General features: G+C 36.6%; 1 protein-coding gene across 3 annotated transcripts in view; it reads left to right on the top strand.

Annotated features, from left to right (window-relative positions):
• The window catches only part of ANKRD10 (ankyrin repeat domain 10), a 33,213-nt gene extending 13,473 nt beyond the window's left edge, over positions 1 to 19,740 (top strand). For all 3 annotated transcript variants that reach the window (XM_044428268.1, XM_044428270.1, XM_044428269.1), the window contains exons 4-6: positions 12,982 to 13,214; positions 14,811 to 14,906; positions 18,217 to 19,740. In XM_044428268.1, coding sequence (XP_044284203.1) covers positions 12,982 to 13,214; positions 14,811 to 14,906; positions 18,217 to 18,674 — 787 coding nt within the window. In that variant the 3' untranslated portion in view covers positions 18,675 to 19,740. The remainder of the gene's footprint in view (positions 1 to 12,981; positions 13,215 to 14,810; positions 14,907 to 18,216) is intronic.
• Positions 19,741 to 20,013: the final 273 nt, after the last annotated feature.

Below are 20,013 nucleotides of genomic sequence, written 5' to 3' on the forward strand. Positions count from 1 at the left end.
TATTGTATGGTAAATCAAACACACAGCGGACTAAGTAGCCTTTGAAGAATAAACTTCATACACGAAGATAATGCTGTTGAAATACCCACTGATCCTAAAAAAAAATGTGTCTGATCAGCTAACAGATAACTGATCCATGGAAAGCTTCCTGATAATCACAGGCACATTCCCCATCACTTCCCCATGGGCTTCATTAAAAGACGGGTTGACATTTGAAAAACACACCGCCCTGTGATTAACAGCTCTCACCTGTGCCGGAGGGGGGGGGGGGCGGAGCAGGGCGCACCGAGCACGTGCTAGCCAGGTGGTGTCACGTGGGGCTGGCAGCGTGCTGGCGGTGGTCTTCCGGGTGGCACGGTGGCAGGTCTTCCCAGGCGGTGGGGGTGAGCAGTCCGTCTCTCTGTGCTGCCGGCGGGTTAAAGCCCGCAGCTCCTCCTCCTCCGCACCTCTCCCCCTGAGCGGCACAGCTCTCATCTGTGCCGGAGGTGTGGGTGGAGCAGCGCGTGCCGAGCACATGTCGGCCAGGTGGTGCCACGTGGTGCCACGTGGTGCAGGCGGCCCGCAGCGTCCCGGGCATCGGGCACACACACATTTGCTCTATAAGATGCACAGACATTTCCCCTTTTGAGGGGGAAAAAAGTGCGTCTTATAGAGCGAAAAATACGGTAGATCTCTTGAGTTGTGTATATTTAATAGAAAGCTTTGTTAAATGTACCCCATTGAAAAATATTTTGATATGTTTGTGGTATTTACCTTCTCATTTTAGCTGGAGCATATTCTGTGCACAGTATGCCCAACAGACATAAACATGGTTGCTCCACTAACTTTGGTTCAGTGTTCATGGACACGTGAAGAGGGGAAGCAGGTGATCCCAATGTCCTCATATCAGTAAAAGGTTTGAGGTGTAACTTTTTAATGTGGATACATAATTCTGATTATCCATACCTCTGGATTATGATGAAAAGTGACAATTGCATAATGACAAATACCTGTGAGTTGTACATATTTAACCTTGTGCCAGCATATGTACAGTTTTGGGTGCCATGTTTTCTTTTGCCTCTCTAGTGTAGCATTTAGTAACACTAACTATACTTATAAAATTCACATTTTATGATATGTTAAAAATGCATCCAGTAGGTAAGTGAGCATGTAGTATTAAGCATACAGGAAGAAGCTTGTTGTTGCTCTCGCCGATGGACAAATGTTTAAAGCAACAGCAATGATCTTCAAGTGTCATTCCCTACTGTTGGTGTTTCTGTCTTTTCATCTCATATTTAAATTTCCAAGGATGGCCTAGATCACATCAGATCTGTAGCAGTTGGAAGAGATTTCATATGAAGGATGAGTTTAATTGTATGTATTTGTGGAAAATAGCTCTCATGTAGTATATCACATCAAACTTAAAGAATAAAGGAAAGCACAGATGTAAATACAGTGAAGAAGCTTCCTTTTTTGCCTTGCCAGCATCATCTTAGAGTAGTTACTGCCAGAGTTTCTCACAAAGATGTTAACCAACAGAACTGTGTGGAAGTCTTTATAAAACACTTTGGCAGCATAATTAATATATGACAGATCATGGAAAAATTATTCAAAATCCAGATAATATTTGAGAGGGAAGAGAATATATATTAAGAAAAAATAGAATCAGTTCAGGAACATTTAATTAATTCATTATACTGTGATAATTTCAGTCTAATTCTACTTTGCTAATATGACCAGATATGGAGGTGTTAGAACACACACTTAATTCATGCCAGAGTATGACTTGATTAACCACAGCCCAAGCATATGATATGCAAATATTGGTTCAGAGCTCCTTCTCTGCTTCTGTTTATTGTCACTGCTTTGCTTTATATGTTCATTCCCATCTATGTGATATAACATTCTCCATCAGTAATGTAATAACTGTAAAGTGTCTTATCAAACCACAGGAGGCTTTTCTAAATACTTGGATCGCATAGTACTTTATCTCGAGCACCAATTTTCTATTTCTGCAGGTATTTGGAGTTTTTTAGCAAAGCATTCAGTAGAAGATGTAATTCTTCAGCATTATGAATTTTTATTTTTTGCATTTATATCCTGCCTTTCTAGCAAAAATGGCATTCAAAACAGCTCACAATTAAAAATGGAATAACTAAAACGTTATTTAAACAAGAAAATTAAAACATTGGTCCTGTTGTATTTTTGCCATGGACTACTACTTTAATATTGCAGTAACTTTAAAACTGATTTTGCAAGATTAGTTTCCTACACTTTTGTGAACTAATTCATTTTTTAAAATGGAATACAGTAGTACCATTTAGAACAGTAGAAGATCCACATTGGGAGCTTTGCAGATTAGGATTGACATCATACTTGTAAGACTGGGTTATACCCTTGAGGATAAGATTAGGGCTCTAAGAATAGTCATGACCTCTAGAAATTGGCATTGCGCTTGTGCCATGGTCAGTGCATAGTGTGGAGAAAGTAGATAGGGAGAAACTTTTCTCCTCATATTCTGGAACATGGGGTCATCCTGTGAAGTAAATTGGTGGAAGATTCAGGACAATAAAATGAAATACTGTTTTAGACAGCACATAAGATAAACTATGAAATTATTTCTAAAAGAATGCTAATAGTGTTCACCAGTCTTTTAAAAGATTATACAAATCCATGGGGGATAAGGTGGTCAGTGGTTACTAGTCCTAATGGGTGTATGCTACCTCTAGGATCAGAGGTGTTATGCTTATGCGCACCAGTTGCTGGGAAGTTGAGCACAAGGCAACCCTTCCCCCTCCTCCCTGCTTCTAGGTTGTCTGCAAGCAGCTGTTTGGCTGCTATATGAACAGATACTGAACCAGATGGGTCAGTAGTCTGGTATGGGTTTTCTTATGGCCAAAGAACATGGCATACTATGATGACTTCAGCAGTTGGCCTCATGCCCACTGTGTGGAGTTGGGAAAGAGTGCTGAATATACCCAGAACTGGATCTAAACAGGCTGTACATATATGGCTTAATGTGTTCCAGGAACTAGCTGCTGCTGGGAAACCCAGAGGGGAAGGCGAATCCTGTGACCACATAGCCATCCTATTGTGGGCATGTATGACAACAGGTCCTCTTAGGAGTTGATTGGAATCTTGAATCGTGCAGAAGTCCCCCTTAGAAGAGGAGTTCAAAGAATGCTTATTCCCAAACCATTTCCCATGCCTAGTGACAAAGCACTATTTGTTATATCGAAAGACAAACAGTTCATATCCAGCAATAATACCCACACTTGCATGACTTTAATTAAGCAGACTGTGTTATGCATGCAAATTTAAGAACTTACAGCATAAAATTGTGAATTAGTGCTTTATAGCTAAGCTATTATAGAGTAGTGACTAGAGTGTTGGACAGGGACTCATCAGACATGGGTTCTAGTTCCCATAGTTAAAGTGGTGGATAGGGACTTGGGGAAATCCATGTCCTAGCCCCCACTCATCCATGAAACTCACTGGATTGACTTTGGTCTTCCTCTGACTCTCAGCCTAACCTGCCTCAGTGGTTTGTTGTGAGGAAAATGGAGAGGAGGATGGCCATGTAAACAGCCTTGAGTTCCTTGCACAAATCAAAAAGGCAGGGTAGACATGTAATACTAAATTTATGGAATGGAATATTCATGTATTCATAGTGATAGAGGGAAAGCTTTGGTAACTACATGAATGAGCACAGCCAAAAGAGAAGGCCCTGTAGTATATCTGAAAAGCTTTGCCACCATATCAGAGCTCTCTTGATACTGAACTGCATCAGTGCATTCATTTGTAGAAAGATATAAAGGAGAAGAAAACATTGTTTGTCTCATTACTAATAAGTGTAGCTCTAGAATCATAAATAGGGTCAAGGATTTCACAAGAACAGAGGTAATGGAATATGCTCATAAAAGTCAGAATGGACTGTAGAAAACTGTCACAAATAAATCTGGTCTGCAACATTTTCTGATTGCGTTCCACTAACTGACCCCAGGATTGAACCAACCTCAATTTAAGTCTGAAAAGGATGATCATGTAAGCAATAGTTCTTTGGGAAACTGATAAAGTGTTGTTTATTGCTGTTGTTAGCAAAGTAAACAGATCATAAGATGCATTACCCTTTGTTATAGATTTAAGGCCTTTTCAGATACATCATCAATTTTTTACACTCCACTATTTGTTTTCTCTCCGAAGAAGCTCTTCATCCTGAAAGCATTTCATTCTTCTCTATACATTTGTAAGGGAAAAGGCATAAATAGTCTGTTTATATCACTCCAGTACTAGAGACTAGTTTTGTGAGTGCTCAGTATATTCTTTCAGGAAAAATGATAGGAATCCAAGCTATTCATCAGGTTGCCACTTACATAGGATCATATGCAAGAAGAGTTAAAATCCTCTTTAAGATACTTCTTTAGCTTTTCATCAACATGTATTCTCTGGATGGCCTAAGGATTCACTCTTGATGAATGGTACAGCATATTCAGTATTAAAACAAGGATTTGTGAAATCAAATCCTTCAATATTGAGCCAGTATTTATTATTGTGAGCCGCCCCGAGGCTTCGGCGAATGGGGTGGCATAGAAGCTTCCTAAATAAATAAATATCCAACTCGAGTAGTAATGTCTGTCCCCCCCCCCCCCTCAGTTTGGCTACAAAAATGTTTTTGGACAGCGGAAGTAGAATTCTGATTTCTTTTCATCTTCTGTCTCAGAACCTATTTAGTTTTACTTCACTGGCATTCATGTGCTCAGAACATGGAGCTCAATTTTAATTTGCATTTCACAAACACTTCTTTATATGTCCGTATAGATGTTAATTTCAGCCAAAAATTGATTCTTCTTGAACATCACCATTTTTATTTCAGGGACGTTGATCTGTTTTGAGTTGCCTCAATAGCCTTGGTCTGAGGGATTGCAGGGAAAGCAGGGCATGTCATGACACTTACTTACTGTCAAGTTTTTGAAGAACAGAGATGGCATACCCACATCTTGAATTCAGTACAGCAGGTGCCACTGCTCCATCATTTCTCTTAGACTTGCACCTTACTTAGACTCACAGAAGTTAAGAGACCTGAACTCATCCCAGAGTTTCATCACAGTGGAGGAGAATGGTTAGCTCAGTCTTTCCAGCCTTGGCATCCATAAGATTTATTGGAATAAATGCCATCATCCCAGCCAGTATGCAAGTGTTGAGGATGATCGAATGGCAGTACAACACATCCAGTCCAACCTAAAGCTTATGTCTTAAATGCATGACCTTTTCATAGCTTGTAAGGGAATGCTGGCTCTTTGAATCTTTTAATGCACACCAGTCTGTAAAAAATACATGCACGATGCAAGGTTATTTTCCAGAATTTCCTTGTGAGTCTACCTCTTCATTGCTTTTTCTTAATGCTTCACAGTAATTTCTAATCAAGAGGACTGAAATGAGCAGTTTGCTACTTAGGGTTATTGGTAATGTATATTTAGAGTAGAGTGCATGGGGGTGGGGGAGTATGGCAGTGGAGACCAGAATGGAACCTTGGGGTGGGCACAGTAACTATTCACACATGGAGAAAGTTAATTAGCAAGGTAGGGAGACTTAGAAGAAAGACAGAGAAGAAGGAATGAAGAGAGGAATGATAGACATTAGAGACCAGAATTAATTAGTTAAATTGTCAGTTTGCTTGTAATACCAGTTGGTGAGTTATTTCATCCATGAAATGGCAGTGGTGAGTGGGTCAGGTGTAGCTTCTGTTTTCATTCTACATTCTGGGATGGGTTTGGTCATAGCTGGCTGATTGTCATGTGTGAACCAGAGTTCTGGTTTGTTCAGGAACTAAACCCAGTGCTAACTTTTGCTCAGATTGTGAATGAGAAGAAAATGGGAAAACAATTGAAAGTAGAGCTCTGTTCTTAGGTTTTTAATATAATAGGTATGTTATAATTAATGAGTAACTTTTGACCCTTTACTTGAGTAAATATATACTCTGGATGGATTGGAAGATTGACACTGCCCCTGTGCTAAGGATATAAAGAGGAAAGAACAGGGAAGTTTTCCCTCATTCTGATGGTGATTTTTTTTTTTTTTTTTTTTTTTTGCAATTGTCTTAGGTCACACTAGCTTTCTCTTCTGCTAATGGTTGGCTCCATAGATGCAGCAGAACAACAGAGGTGCATCAGAAGTATTGGACACTGCCTGTGGAGTATATTCAAATATAGCAACTTAATACATATCTACTACTTACTTACTCAAATATTAATGCATGTTTACTTCCAACCTATATCCATCCCTTATCTTGTCTTCAACATTCTTGATAAGATTATCTATGCTTCTGATAAAACACCATAAATAAGGACAAACACGGTCATAAAATCTTACTTAGATATAAAATAATAAAGGCAAAAGTTAAATTATATGTAGTCATGAATTGTGATGATGAATATAAAACCAAGTAGAATACATAGCTGGAGATTCTGTATAAATTTTTTAAATGGTAAGTCATGGATTTAAAAAAAAAAAAACAAATGATTTGGTTTTTTAATTTTACTTAATTGGATAAAGGCTTGTCATTTTTACAATCTCAATTATATGACACAGTATAAGTAGTTGTATCTTAATAGCCTGTATTTTCCCGTTTCAAAATTCAGCAGCAATTAGTATGCTGACTCTTTTGGCATACTGCAGAGTACTTTATAATATATTTTTTTCACTGCATCCTTAATGTACACCGACAACATAACCAGTTGTTCAAATTCTGGTAATTTTTAACATTTATTTAATATCCTGGTACTGTGGTTAGTACATTTATGATCAATTAAAAATTCTGGCACCAATTGGAAGCAATTATCAGGATGAGATCATGAGATATTACAGTATTTTCTAATCCTGTTGCTCAGTTTGAATGCTGAATTCTTCCTATTCAATTAAATCTTTATAGCAAAGGGATCCTTATCAAACTCTTCAAGAAAGAGGCAGTTTGTAATACTGGCTTTTTTCAATTCTTTCTTGAATTTCATGCCTGTAGCATGATGTACTGTAGTTTATACTACTTGGAAAAGGCAATACTTGGCAAAAATTAAAAATATATCAAATTCTGGTCAACCTAATGCTGGTCAAAACCTTTCATTCTGTTTTGTAGCAAACTGAATTATGAAGTCTCCTGTGCTAAAGAAGAAAGACTCAGAACAAAATTGTTCCTTCTTGCTTTTGTATAGAACTTGCAGCAAAGATTACAGCAAATATCAAGCTTTAAGATATAACAGTATTGAAGAGAAAAAATCAGAAAAAAAATACTTGTATTAGGACCAACTAATGGATTAACAAGCTTTGTGCTCTCCTTGCTGGATGTTAAAAAAGGATAAAATATTTAAAAATATTTTCTTGTGATTTGAAAGCTCTATTTAATCAGTTAAATAATGGTGGTGGAAGCCTTTTCAGTCTTGTATAACAAGATACTATCTTATGGAAAGTATGTGGAGAGAAAAGGGGGAAAGAAGCAGATTGTTACTCAAAACCTAATAATTATCACTTAACCCTGTTAGTCTCCCCTATAGATCAGAAATCTTCGATCTTCATGAACTTGGAGGTACAGTAGGAAAGAACATTGTAGCAACCCTCATCTTGCCAAAACTGTAGATTAGATCTAAGGTATGATTATCAATGTGAAATGAAAACATGGCACCAAAACGTGTGTATATGCAGTACATTTCTGTAGCAACTCTTTGGAGAAGTTTTTCCAAACAGTCTTTTAGAATTTATTTACAATAATTTCAAGATCACTTTGTTGTGCTTTCTATTTTTGGATGCCAAAGGGTTAAAACTTTCAGATTAGTGGCTTTACATTTTTTGCTTAGTAACTTTAGGCTGTTATCTGAGGATCCTATGGAAGAATCTTAAGTCAGGAGTACTGTAGCAAGGATATTTTTTTAAAATCACATGTATTAGCTGCCGTTTCATGTAGGCATAGTTAATAATTCATTTTTACATGCAATTTACCAAATTTTTAAATAACCAGTCATGAATTGACAATTTGTTTCTAGTACATATCATGTTTACGTTTCAGAGAACTGACAGAATTACATTGGGCTTCAGGATGAAAATCCGTGCTTGAGAGTCCGTGCTTGAGTCAGGCGCACTGTCTCATTGTTAAGGTGGTCACATGATGATGGCTTAATGATGATGAATTATGTGCTACTGCACTTTATGTGTGTTAATATAACTTTTAATCTTAATGTTGCCTGCAAATATGTGATCCCCTATAATGTAAGTTTCCTGTTTTATGCACCATTGCCCTTTTTAAGTCAAAGAGAAGATTCTGAAACTATAAAAACTACACATGTCAATGTTTTACAGCTACGTAATTCGAATTGACTTGATTTTTTCAAGTAATCCTAGAAAGGGGGAGCATTCCATATAGAAACTGCTGAAACTGCCACAGGTGCTTCTCCGAAAACCTTACAGTTGTGGCATTGAATGTTCAGTATCGCTTCCTTTCTGCACACAAGGCATACTGTTGAGGTATTTGTTGCGGTGATTGGTTTTAATGCTAATCTAGGAATTCAGATATAGAATATATAGATTTGCATGCTCTTGCTTACCCTAATTGCAGTATCTTATTTTTTTAATTTGTAAACTAACAATATATTAAGTTTGAGTATTTTTAAGTGGGCATATTAGATTAAGAACTGAAGTATTATTTTCTTAAGTCTCATGGCATTAGTGAAGAGAAGTTTTTCAGCTGCAGATACTATGTGGCAATCATTCCAATTATGTTAGGGGGTTATTCTTAATAGAAGCATACCCCTTTTTTAAAATGATCATTTTAAATCAATCTATGTTTTGTTCAAAGTATGTGACATTATAAGTGGATAATACCTTCAGGGTTTTAACCAGCCCTTTCTGAGAATGATAGGAATCTCCTTTTATATCCCTTCCCCCTAAAATACCCACATGCAATATCACAAGGAAAAAAGGGCTACAGGAAACCATCCATTGTCTAGTCAACTACAAAACGTACCAAAGAAAGTAAACGTTCTAGCGTACTTATATTCTTAGGCCTCTTAGGGCATACCTTTTCTATTTTAAATTATGCTTTGATAACTTTATTTAGCAGGGTAATTTTTTAAATTATAAAGTTGATGCTCTTAATTAGTCAACTGTTTTGCTCTCTAATTTTGTATTAAATTCACGTCTTCCTATTGAAAATACTGTTACCTGGTCACATGGTTAGGTGAAATTATTCTTTTCCTTATTGTCACATTAATTGAAAAAAGCAAGAGTCATGTATGCCTGACACAGAACACTGTGCTGGCAATTGATGTGTAACATGAAAGCTAACATCACATTTAGGATAAGGTTCAGTTCCTATTGTGGTCAAGGAATAGCTGCTTGATGACTTAAATGGGAGTTGGATCTGCTGATGAATCAGTTATCTGAGAGGAATGCAAGAATTATATTAAAGATTGTATGCTGCATCACTGCCATCCTTTAATAGCTGATTTATAATATTACAACAGTCTCAAATGAATCATGGCCTTAGAATGGATGTCATGGTGTCATAGCTAAATGGAAACTCAAAACTGAAGACTGAAATCCAGAGATGAGAAGACTCCTTGTCAAGACTAATCATAGTAATGAAGATTCTGGGAGCAGCACTTTGTCCAAGAGGAACATGGATGAGGCATGAGGGGGAGAAGTCTGCTATGAATGTTGCCCTTAGTACTGCAAAGAAAGGTATACATGTACATGACTATTAAAGGTCAGAAGATAAAAGCATTTAACATGGATAGATGAAATTTAATAGTTCGCAGTATTCACATACATTCAGATACCTTAAGATGCAAGCATTCGGATTACTAGGCTTTTTCACACTGGCTTATCTGAAATGATGTGAATCTCGTATTTTTTTCTCTCACACTCTCTCACCCACCACCCACAGACAAGTATTCCTGAACTTGGGCTTTGCCATTTTTAATGTACTGAGGTCTAGCATTTGTTACATACTACTTTGTTTTAAGGGATTGTCTATTTCCGCACCCAAGAAAATAGGTTTTCCCTCCAAAAACCAAATAAAATCTCTGTGTACAGCAGCAGGAACAGAAGTCAGTGTCATTAAGGCCAACCTAATGGGGATATTCTGTACTTCCTTTCAATGTCCTCACTCGTCACTCTATATAGAATCTTATCAATAGCACAGGAAAAGAGCTTTAGTAACTTTCTTAGGATGTAAGGCGTCTGTGTCTCACTCTCTTCAGACATAATTTTGTGCAACTTTGTATGAGTAGGTAGGCCATCTAGGTGTCAAACATGAGTTAAGGCTTGTGTTCTGTAAAAAGTTCTCTTCACCCCTTTTTCTGATTTAAAAACTGACTTTGGTCCTACTTAAAAGAATTACTGCTCTTTGTGTTCCTACTTAAAAAGCTTATTTTCTGTTTTACTCTGTTAGAAAATACTACCAAACATATGCCTTGATCTATAATTGAGAGCAAAAAATTGTTCTGACCATACTTTGGATTGAATGAGAAGAATAAGGAAATCTCTTTTGCAGACAATTTTTGGCTTGTTTTCCCTAGGAAGCAGATCTTGATTTTTCTTACAAAGCAAATTTTGTATAAAGCCTGCTCTAAGTATTCTATATATTTTTGTGCTAGCCATTAATTGGCACAATGGCATATATATTACAATATGAACCTATTTGCTGCTTGGAAAATTTTTTTGTTATAAAAAGAATCTGATCATGTCATGTTCTCTTACTTCATTTACTCATCTCTTATTTTAGATAGGGTTGAAATATCTTAAGATGGAGATAAATTCTGTGCATTCTGTTTTTAAGAACTCCCTGCTTTGCAGATTTTTCTGAAAAAATCCAGATATGGTACATTTAAGATGCCGTTCTATGTGTGTATGGCTGACTGGGGAAGACTGGGAAGTATATGACCATTTTCTGCCAAAACATGCAAAGAATTGCACCCTTAACTGTCTTATTTATATCAGATATAACTTTCTTAATTAAAAATGTAGACATTTCCAGATGTGGTTGCAAGAATACAAAACCTTTAGTAAATCAGATACCTTCCATTTTTCATAGCATGTTTATGAATAGTAGAATTAAGGTTCTTTCTTATGAAAACTTAGATCACTTTTATTTCTTTTTCCATGTGATTCTTTCCCCCCAAATATAGCATGTGCTGTTATGGAGCTTGAGACATCCTCCTTTTCTTTGACATTCCAAATCAGGAATACTGTCCTTTATAAGTCTCCTTTAAAATTATATTCCTGCTGCTCTGTTCATTTGGCAGGAAAACTGCTGTGTTTAAAGCCCATAATTGAGTTTTCTTAAAGAATCTCCACTCTTAAATCCTGAAGCATTTTGAGCTTCCCTAACTTCATTTCTTCAAACCAACAAAATGTTTCTGAGCTCTTACAGGTTATGACAATTTTCTCCATATCTTGGCAGTCTTTTTCTTGATGTTTTCTATTTATATTAGCTTTCTTTCATTGGGTAACAGCAACTTCGCATGAATGCCATGACATTCAACCTCTGCATGTCATTGACAGTCAGTCTGAGACTTAAATGGAGCTCTCTTCCCAGGTGGCCTTGTAACTTGGGATTTAGGAAGGAAAGGGGAAGCTGGATACCTATATATGGGAAGTGTAGGCAGGCCTTCCATTGAAAGTATGAAGTTGTACATTGTGGCACTTGTGCTCCTGCTGCAAAAGCAAGTGATGGGGAACAAAAAGGGCTTTAGTGTCCCGTCAGTTTTCACCCATGTTAAGATAGCTTGTCACCAGTGCATAAAAAATCTTTTTATTCCTGCAATAAATAGTTCATCGCTCAAATGGATATTAAGTGAACTACGGTTGTACTTCAGATAAAATCTTGTTTCTCTTTCTGTAGATTAGCATATCTAGGTTTACAGACATCCCAGAACTCTCATCAAGATATTAAGAATATAGTTTTCAGTAACAATGTCTAGAAGCATCTTCTGCAATTTCTTTCTTCATTCTTTGGAATAATAACAAATTAACGTTTCTGCACAGAGCAGATTAGCTGTAGTTTGTTTTCTACAACAGAGCAGATTAGAGCAGATTAGCTATAGTTTGTCCCATCAGTCTTTTCACCTGTTTACAGGTTATAAGCAGTGTTGCCTGATTTACATTGTATGTAGAAGTTACGGGTCACCTTAATCATACACTTGTTCTGCGCTTCGTTAGGAAAAAAATCACTGCTACCTTTCTGTGCAATTCTTTGTGCTTCCACTTTTTTGCTCTTTACAAAGCAAACGTGTGTATTAAAAGCAGTGTACATATGTGGTTTTTCATGATGAATGACAGAGAATTCTTGTTCTTTAGAAGCTCAAAATCTAATGCTACAAAATTTTGTACACATGATCGTAAATTAATATACTGGATGATAGTCTACCACTTATGATGTCACAAACTTTGAAATAAGCGCTGAGCTTAATACAAAACATAAGCAATGATACAGTAAAGAATTCTATGCAGGTCTATATGTAAATAATTTGTTGCAAATGAATACCTACTTTTTATTGTGAGGAGAAATCATGATATATTTTTGTGGTGGTAGAATCTAGAATGCCATGGACAACTATTACATTTTGTAACAATTGTTTTAAGTATTTACTTCAGATCATTCCTTTTTATCAAATTAAATAGTAGAAGAAAGGATTTGGATCAGGAGTCTGAAATTTGTGTAAAGGTCAGATGCTTCAGACTGTAGGCAAGAAATTTTAACTTACTCAGGCATTTAAATAGGAGAGTTTACTTTTTATGGCACATAATGGTTCTGAATTGTACTGATTCCTGAACCTTGTTTAGAATTCAGATATGTGCTAAGATGTTAGTTATATAATTTAAAATTTGATAACTTAAAAACCCTTAATGGGAAAATTGCAAAATTCTCTCTCATCACCTTCTCAGTTAGTTAAATCAGCAGCAGTCATCAGGTTATATTTATTATGGGGTATAATTCAGTATATTTGTATTGTGCAGCTTAAGAAATGCCAGTGGCCTGACAGCAGCAGATCTTGCACATACCCAGGGCTTCCAGGAATGTGCTCAGTTGCTCTTGAACCTCCAGAACTGTCCGCTGAACCATTTCTATAGCAATGGCATCTTAAATGGGGTACATCAGAATATCCCCAGTGTCCTCAATAGAGGTATAAGTCGAAAACGAACCTTTGAAGACATGGATGGTGTTGGAAGCAAGAAGGCTAGGACTGAAGGTGAGGAATTTGATTTCTTACACTTGGACCCAAGACATTAAGGTAAACAGAGGCCTAACTCAAAAATAATGGGGAGCCATGGTTTCTAGCAACAGGAATGAGCTGCAGTTCATCCCCCTTCTTTTCCTTCCCTTTTCATTGCCTGAGAATGAGATTGTAAGCATTTGCTTCTAATTTTAAATCAGAGGTGAGCAACATGTGGTCCTCCCAGTGTTTTTGACCTGCAATCCAGTGTGAGAGTGTGATGTACTGATTAAGCAGGCAGGACTGGGACTTAGAAAATCCATGTTCTGGTTGCCACTCAACCATGGAGCTCATCAGTTGATTTGGGGCCAGTCCCAGACTCTCAGCCCAACCTACCTCACAGGGTTATTGTTCTGAGAATAAGAATGAGAGGAGAAGAATTATGTAAAATGCCATGAGTTCCTTGGAAGGAAGGAAGGAAAAAAGTGGAATATAATTATATTAAATTCTTTCATCCCTTATCATGAAATGAGCTGGCTAGAAAGGACAGTAGTTGCAGGCCAGAACATCGTAAAAGGTTCTAGGTTGACAAACCACAGTTCTTTGAGTTTGGAAAACATGGGCAACTGAAGTTGGTTTAAAATAGGAAATGAGTCTGTTGTGTCATTTTAATCTGAAGAACAAAAGATTGGGTGAGAGGTGAGCCTAGAGCAATTAATGAATAAGGAAACCAGAACTGCTTGTTATATCTGAACTCAAGGCTGAACATTAGATAATTCTGATGTTAACTTTAAAGCACCAAGACATGATCTGGCTTGAGATGGCACTGGAAAGTCATCTCCATAGGTAATCACTTTTCATGATGTTGCCCTTAAGAACATGTTCTTCAATTTATAAAGATGCAAACAAGCAACTATTCTACGGGCCATCATTGACCTTGTTGCAAATGTGTTTTTAAAGGGTCTGGCACTCTTACTAGGAAGTACTGTTAAAATCACTAGGATTTTATCAAAGAGTATATGTTGTAGTTATTACCTTACCTTTAAACTGAGACATCTGCAACTTAACCTTTACATTTGAACCAGTTCATTGACAATATTGTAGCATTTATATAATGCTTTCCTATGTGTTTAAAGTGCTTATGTGTGTTATTTTAGACCTTGTAGACTTACTGTGAAGTAAGTCCTTTTTTTCCAAATAAGAGATGGCAAGAGAGAAGACTGAAAATGGTCACATTCCTTGCCTACTTAGGTGATACTTCTTTATTAGCAAGCATTTAGATTCATTCTGAAATTATGAACATAGTATGTTGATTTAAATTACAAGTTTGATTTGGGTAAGCCACAATAAGTTGATGTTGGTAGTATACCAGTTTCACCTAAAGTTAAGACATTTGCCACAGCTTGCCTCTTCCAGGTTAACTTCTACTTAGGTCCCAAGGCTGTGGTATATCAAAGTAAATACTCTACCAAGCAGCTGCGTATGCAGTTAGGATGGTTTTCATACCAGTGCAACCTCCTCCAGATGCTCTTCCCATTGCACATTCTGCTTTCATACAGTTATTAAAGGTGTGCATGAAACTAAACTTCCTTGTAATTAAAATGAAACATTCTGAATATTTTTTCGGAACAGGTCAACATTTTGATGGCTTAACGTCAATGACTAATGGAGGAACTGAAGATGATGCTGACAATATGCATGTTGATAGAGAGTTTGCTGTTATATCAGGTGGGAGTGGAGAGTTCCCTGTTAACCACAACAACGTGCAAACGGTTGAAGATACCAAACAGAAGAGTGGTTCTGTTGGACCCAAAGAGATTGAAATTTACACAGTTTCTGCAATGCAGACTCCTTGTCGTTGCAAGAATCAATATGCATTTTATCTTTAACAATTTTACTGCACATGTCCCACAGTCTTAAAACTTGTATTGCTAAAATATCGTAAGCCTTTTAAGTAGGAAGACTGTTTTCCAGAAGGTGTTTGTGAGACTCAAAAGACATTCTTGATTACGGATCAGAATATATTTCTAGTGGCTGTTCCACTTAATGCCATGTGCCTTGATCATAAAAGAATGCTTCTTAAAATAATATTCATAGTCATTAGTGCAACAATTTATTGTAACTAAAAGGAAAAACTGATTGTGCTATGTTCATAATCATATGATTAACGTGTAGTATCACAAATTTAGTCAAGCACTACCATTTTTGCTCCAAAGTTCATCTATGTACATTAAAGCAATCTTTCTATTTGGATTTTTTTGCTAGTGTTTTGCCAAATTTGCTGAACTGATGCTGTGCATTTTAAGTTAGTTTTTTGAAATCCTGAAGGAAATGCTGTTAGTGTTCATTTAAAGTACAATAATTAGTACCTTCCCATGTCAAGGGCTGCTATAAGTATATGGAATTCTCCAAGGCCATGAAGGGCTGCAATCATATACGGGGGTTATTTTAAAGTTGATCCTAGGGATGGAACCCCCCTGTTTTCCTTGTGATTACAGTTTGCAGCCTTTTCTTCTGTAGTTTTGACCCTGATAAAATTGTCCTTCCCACACAATTGTTAACCTGGAGAATTTCTAGTGAAGTACTTATATATAAATCCTGACCTGGATTCAAGTCATGTAATTAATATAATGTACAGTTTGAGCTACACTCACTTTAGGGAATGTTTGCTTGAAACAAGCGCACATTGCTTGTGCAGAGCTGCCTGCCCCCCATGAAAATGAATGGGGAGAACTGTCCACAGTGTTGGTGTGAACAGAGCTCATACTTGTCATGCCTGTTCTGGATCAGTACAGATTTCTTTAGTCTGAAGCTGGTGGTAGTTAAATTTTTCAAAAGGACTCCTATGGATGTATCTCTTACATTCACATTTATTTTTAAGAGAAAATATTTATGATCTGTGATGTATAGGAACTTGAAACTGATTGGATGATACAGTCGTATAAAATTAAAGGGAAAGTAATGACACTTTAATAATTATTTTTGAAATAGAAAATAAATGTAGCTTTTTATTATGGCATTTGTATAATTTAAGCATAAGCCCTGTCCTCAGTAGAAATACTCCTACATGAACAAAAACCTTACACAGCTTTTATTAAGGAGGTAATTACTTCTTTGTGGTTTGCATTCCCAATAGGTACTTCCAAGTTTAAATCATTGAGATTAATACAACACTTTTTTTCCTTAGGTTTTTGCTAGGAGGCCCAACTGAGTTATTGCCATATTTGGGTTAGTCATCACATTTGTATGGAAAAATGAACCAGGATTCCAAAGAATCCTAGCTAATTGTGAACAAGCTTGTGTGTACAGTCTGTTTGCTCCACCTTGGCTTCTCCTTGTAGCGTAAGCCTCTAACTTAGATAAGGATTGAATGTTTACCTTGTCATCTGTTGTGAGGGTCCGCTTTCACGTACTGGATAGTTAGCAGGTAGGTAGAAAACACGCAGACCTTAGTTTGTCCTCGTGGTTTCTCTGCATCCCATATATGGGCTTTGCACCTGTGCAGAGCCTTGAATCAGGAATGCTGCTATAGCTGAGCATTCATTTCTTGGGTGGGAGCCCCTCACCTTCCCGTGCCCAGGAGGCCATGGGGTGGGTTCCCACCATCTCCTCAGCTCCTTACCAGGGTATGTAGGGAATTGTGCCTTGTTTTAATGCAAATACATGTTCCCATGGCCCTAGTTTTAAAGTGAAAATCCTGCATTTGTTGCTGTCAAAATCCAGTGTTGTTGATGTGAATGGATGGTTACCCCTGGGCTTAGTGGAGAAGAGGGAGCCAACAGGGTGTATGTTATATCAGTACACAGCTTGTTTACAGTAAGCTCATTTCTCCAGAATTCTGCTTCATATTCCATGTAAATGTGAATAACTCTCCAAACATATTGAGCCACAATAATTTATAGAATATTGAAAAAATATAATGTGGCACTTTGTCAAAATAAGGCAGAATTGAGCTATGAGTTAAAACTTGTTTATTTGTAAATAGTCTTTGGTGTATCTAAAACTCAAGGGAACTCTAGAATCAATACTAAGTAATGAGTTGCCAAATACAGTACTGCTCCTACTGTACAAGATAGAATATTTTGGCATATTTAACCAAGAAGCTATTTTTCATGCCAATTTGTTGTTCATACTTGTCCTATTATGTGGCACTTTATATTTACATACATACATATGAAATACTGCTCCTGAAAAATGGTAAATATTGCAGTAAGTAACAAACCTGAGAAAAGATTGATTATTGGACTGTTTATAGTGCTGGGTACAGTTTGCATACATTTATGACATTTTTGCAAATGTACTATACAGCTTCTTGAAACTCCATTTTATAGAATAGCATGGGAGGTTGCTTTGTATTTAAGTTAAAAGTTGATGTAAAATAACTAACAAGACATGTTGCATAATCATTCTTGCATTTGCATAAGGCTTTTTTATATATAATGGCTGCCTACTGTGTACTTCTCTGAAATTTGAAAGGCAAAACTAATAAAATTACTGTTTTGCTATGCTAGAAAATTTGCAACTTTAGTTTCTATTAACCAATAATACCAACTTTTATATCCTAGCTTGGAAGCCTAACATTTTCTGTATTCCTTTTCCAAAATAGTGCTTACAGTTATGCATGATCTATGCCATATCAGCTATAACATTAGAAAAGTCCTTACAGGCCATTTGTATGCATCATAATGCAAACCCCACTGTGCTCAGTGGAGTAACTCCTTAGTAAAATTTATATGGGATTGTGGCCTTAATAGATTGATCATTTTAGGTATCTTTAGCTGGAAAAGCAGTATGTAAATTTAAATTAATGTAAAGTGTATTTGTATAATTTGTTTCTTGGCCTTCGTTAAGCACAGACAACTTTTTTTTTCCCCCCAAAATGTATAAGCAAGATAAGGCCTAAAACATGGGGTCTGCACTGGCACAGGTTTGTTTAAATACAGTTAATTTATAAAACTCTTATTAAAGTGTAGTATAATGTGATGGCTTTTATTTTGATTGAGTCAATTTACGATGACAGGTCTATTTCTTAATGCAGATATGAATTGCAGTAACTCCATATTGAATGCATTGGCAAATGGACATATCATCAATGGACACTGGGACTTCACTTCCCCAGCACAGCTCAATGGATTCAGTGCCAGGCGTGAAGAATGCCTAACATTGCTTGTATCTAATGCACAAGCTTCTGCTCATAAACATACGCTTAATGCTGGCAACAGTGTTGAGGAACCCGAAAAAGTTTTAAATCCTGCTTCTGATATGTGTGGTTCCTTGCATCTGAATGGAAGCCCAAGTAGCTTTGTCTCAAACAGGCCCTCGTGGGTGGATGACGCTGGAGATACATTGCACTATGGACACTACCATGGCTTTGGGGATACTGCTGAAAGTATTCCTGAACTTAACAGTGTTGTTGAGCATTCCGATTCTGTTAAAATTGCACAAAAATATGATAATACTGTCTTGGGTACAATGTATCTTTATCATGGTTCCTAAGTTGTTGACACTGCATTTTGTAGATGTCAGACACTTTGAAAAAGTACTACAAAACTATAATTTGGGGTGGGGGAGGTATCTGAAGGATGCAATGACTAACAAGGTTTTTTTTACACATTGTTTTAAAGAATTTGACACTTGACAGCCTTATGCTTATAATTTTGCATGCAGAGTTCATTAGTTTATTTGAATAGGTGCTTTTACAATGGAATGTTCTTTTTTATGACAGGTTCTAGTTTTGTACTTTTTTATTTGTAAGCTATATACACTCTAGAACATTGTTTTCACTTTCATTAAGCTATTTGAAGATTAAACTTTGTGGAAAAGTTTGTTCTTGGCGTTGGCAGAATACGAGTCTCTGATTTAAGTTTTCTGTTGAGACTGTGGTAACTAATATCAGTGCTGGCAATGACTATGCAAGGAGTGGATGGTGGCCGTAAAAGCATTTGACATTTGCTTCTCCAAAGGAAGTGCATTTTCTTTGAGTAAGTTAATAAACAGCTTGACATGCAGTAGTGATTCAATGGTTCCTCACATGTTTTACTTCATAAACTTATATTTAGGTGGCTGTCCGTCCAATTTATAGCAGCTTTTTTGTACTATAGAATTAGTAAATGGGTTCCTAGTGTGTAAATGAAAGAGGAAACGGGGGTGTTTTCCTTTCGGTTCACTGCAAATGTATGCATGATGTTTTACCATGGCTCACAGAATGGCATTTTGGCACTGTTTTACTGTGTATGTGAATTACAGAAATGGTTATTTCTTCAAATGTTGTCTGGTCAGTATATTTCAAGTTTGTTTTTTTACATGCATATAGTTTGTTTTGTTTTTATAAGAGAAACACATTGGTTTCATTTCCAACCTAAAGTAAGGGGTGGTATACATGTTTTAAAAAAAGAATCCGTGGAAATACATTATTTGAAGGTTAAATAGGTTGTGTGTATATACAGATATCTGCACATGCACTGCAAAAGCTTTGTATCATTACTAGTTTGTGATTTGGGGGTAAAAATAAGATGAATGAAGAATGGGTTAAGCTAAAAAACAAACTGGTTGTGTGATTCTATTGTGTTTGTATCTTTTGTTTCCAAAGGGACCTTTACAAATTTTAAAAATGACTTGCATTATGTGCAGTGGCAGTATTTGCCTTTTATCTATCATTTGGTTCCTGAATGCATTTAAAATCAGAGTATAAATTTCCCTTTCAAAATGAGTTGAAATTAAATGAAGAAGGTATAGTTGTAAGAAGTGCTTATTCTATAAATCACTAAATGTCCCACCACTTCTCTATCATGGAAGGATTTTGGTGAATTACACCATAATATTCTTGTACCTTTTC

Source organism: Varanus komodoensis, unplaced genomic scaffold (assembly GCF_004798865.1).
Source record: "Varanus komodoensis strain SLA01 unplaced genomic scaffold, ASM479886v1 scaffold2, whole genome shotgun sequence".
Lineage (NCBI taxonomy): Eukaryota > Metazoa > Chordata > Lepidosauria > Squamata > Varanidae > Varanus > Varanus komodoensis.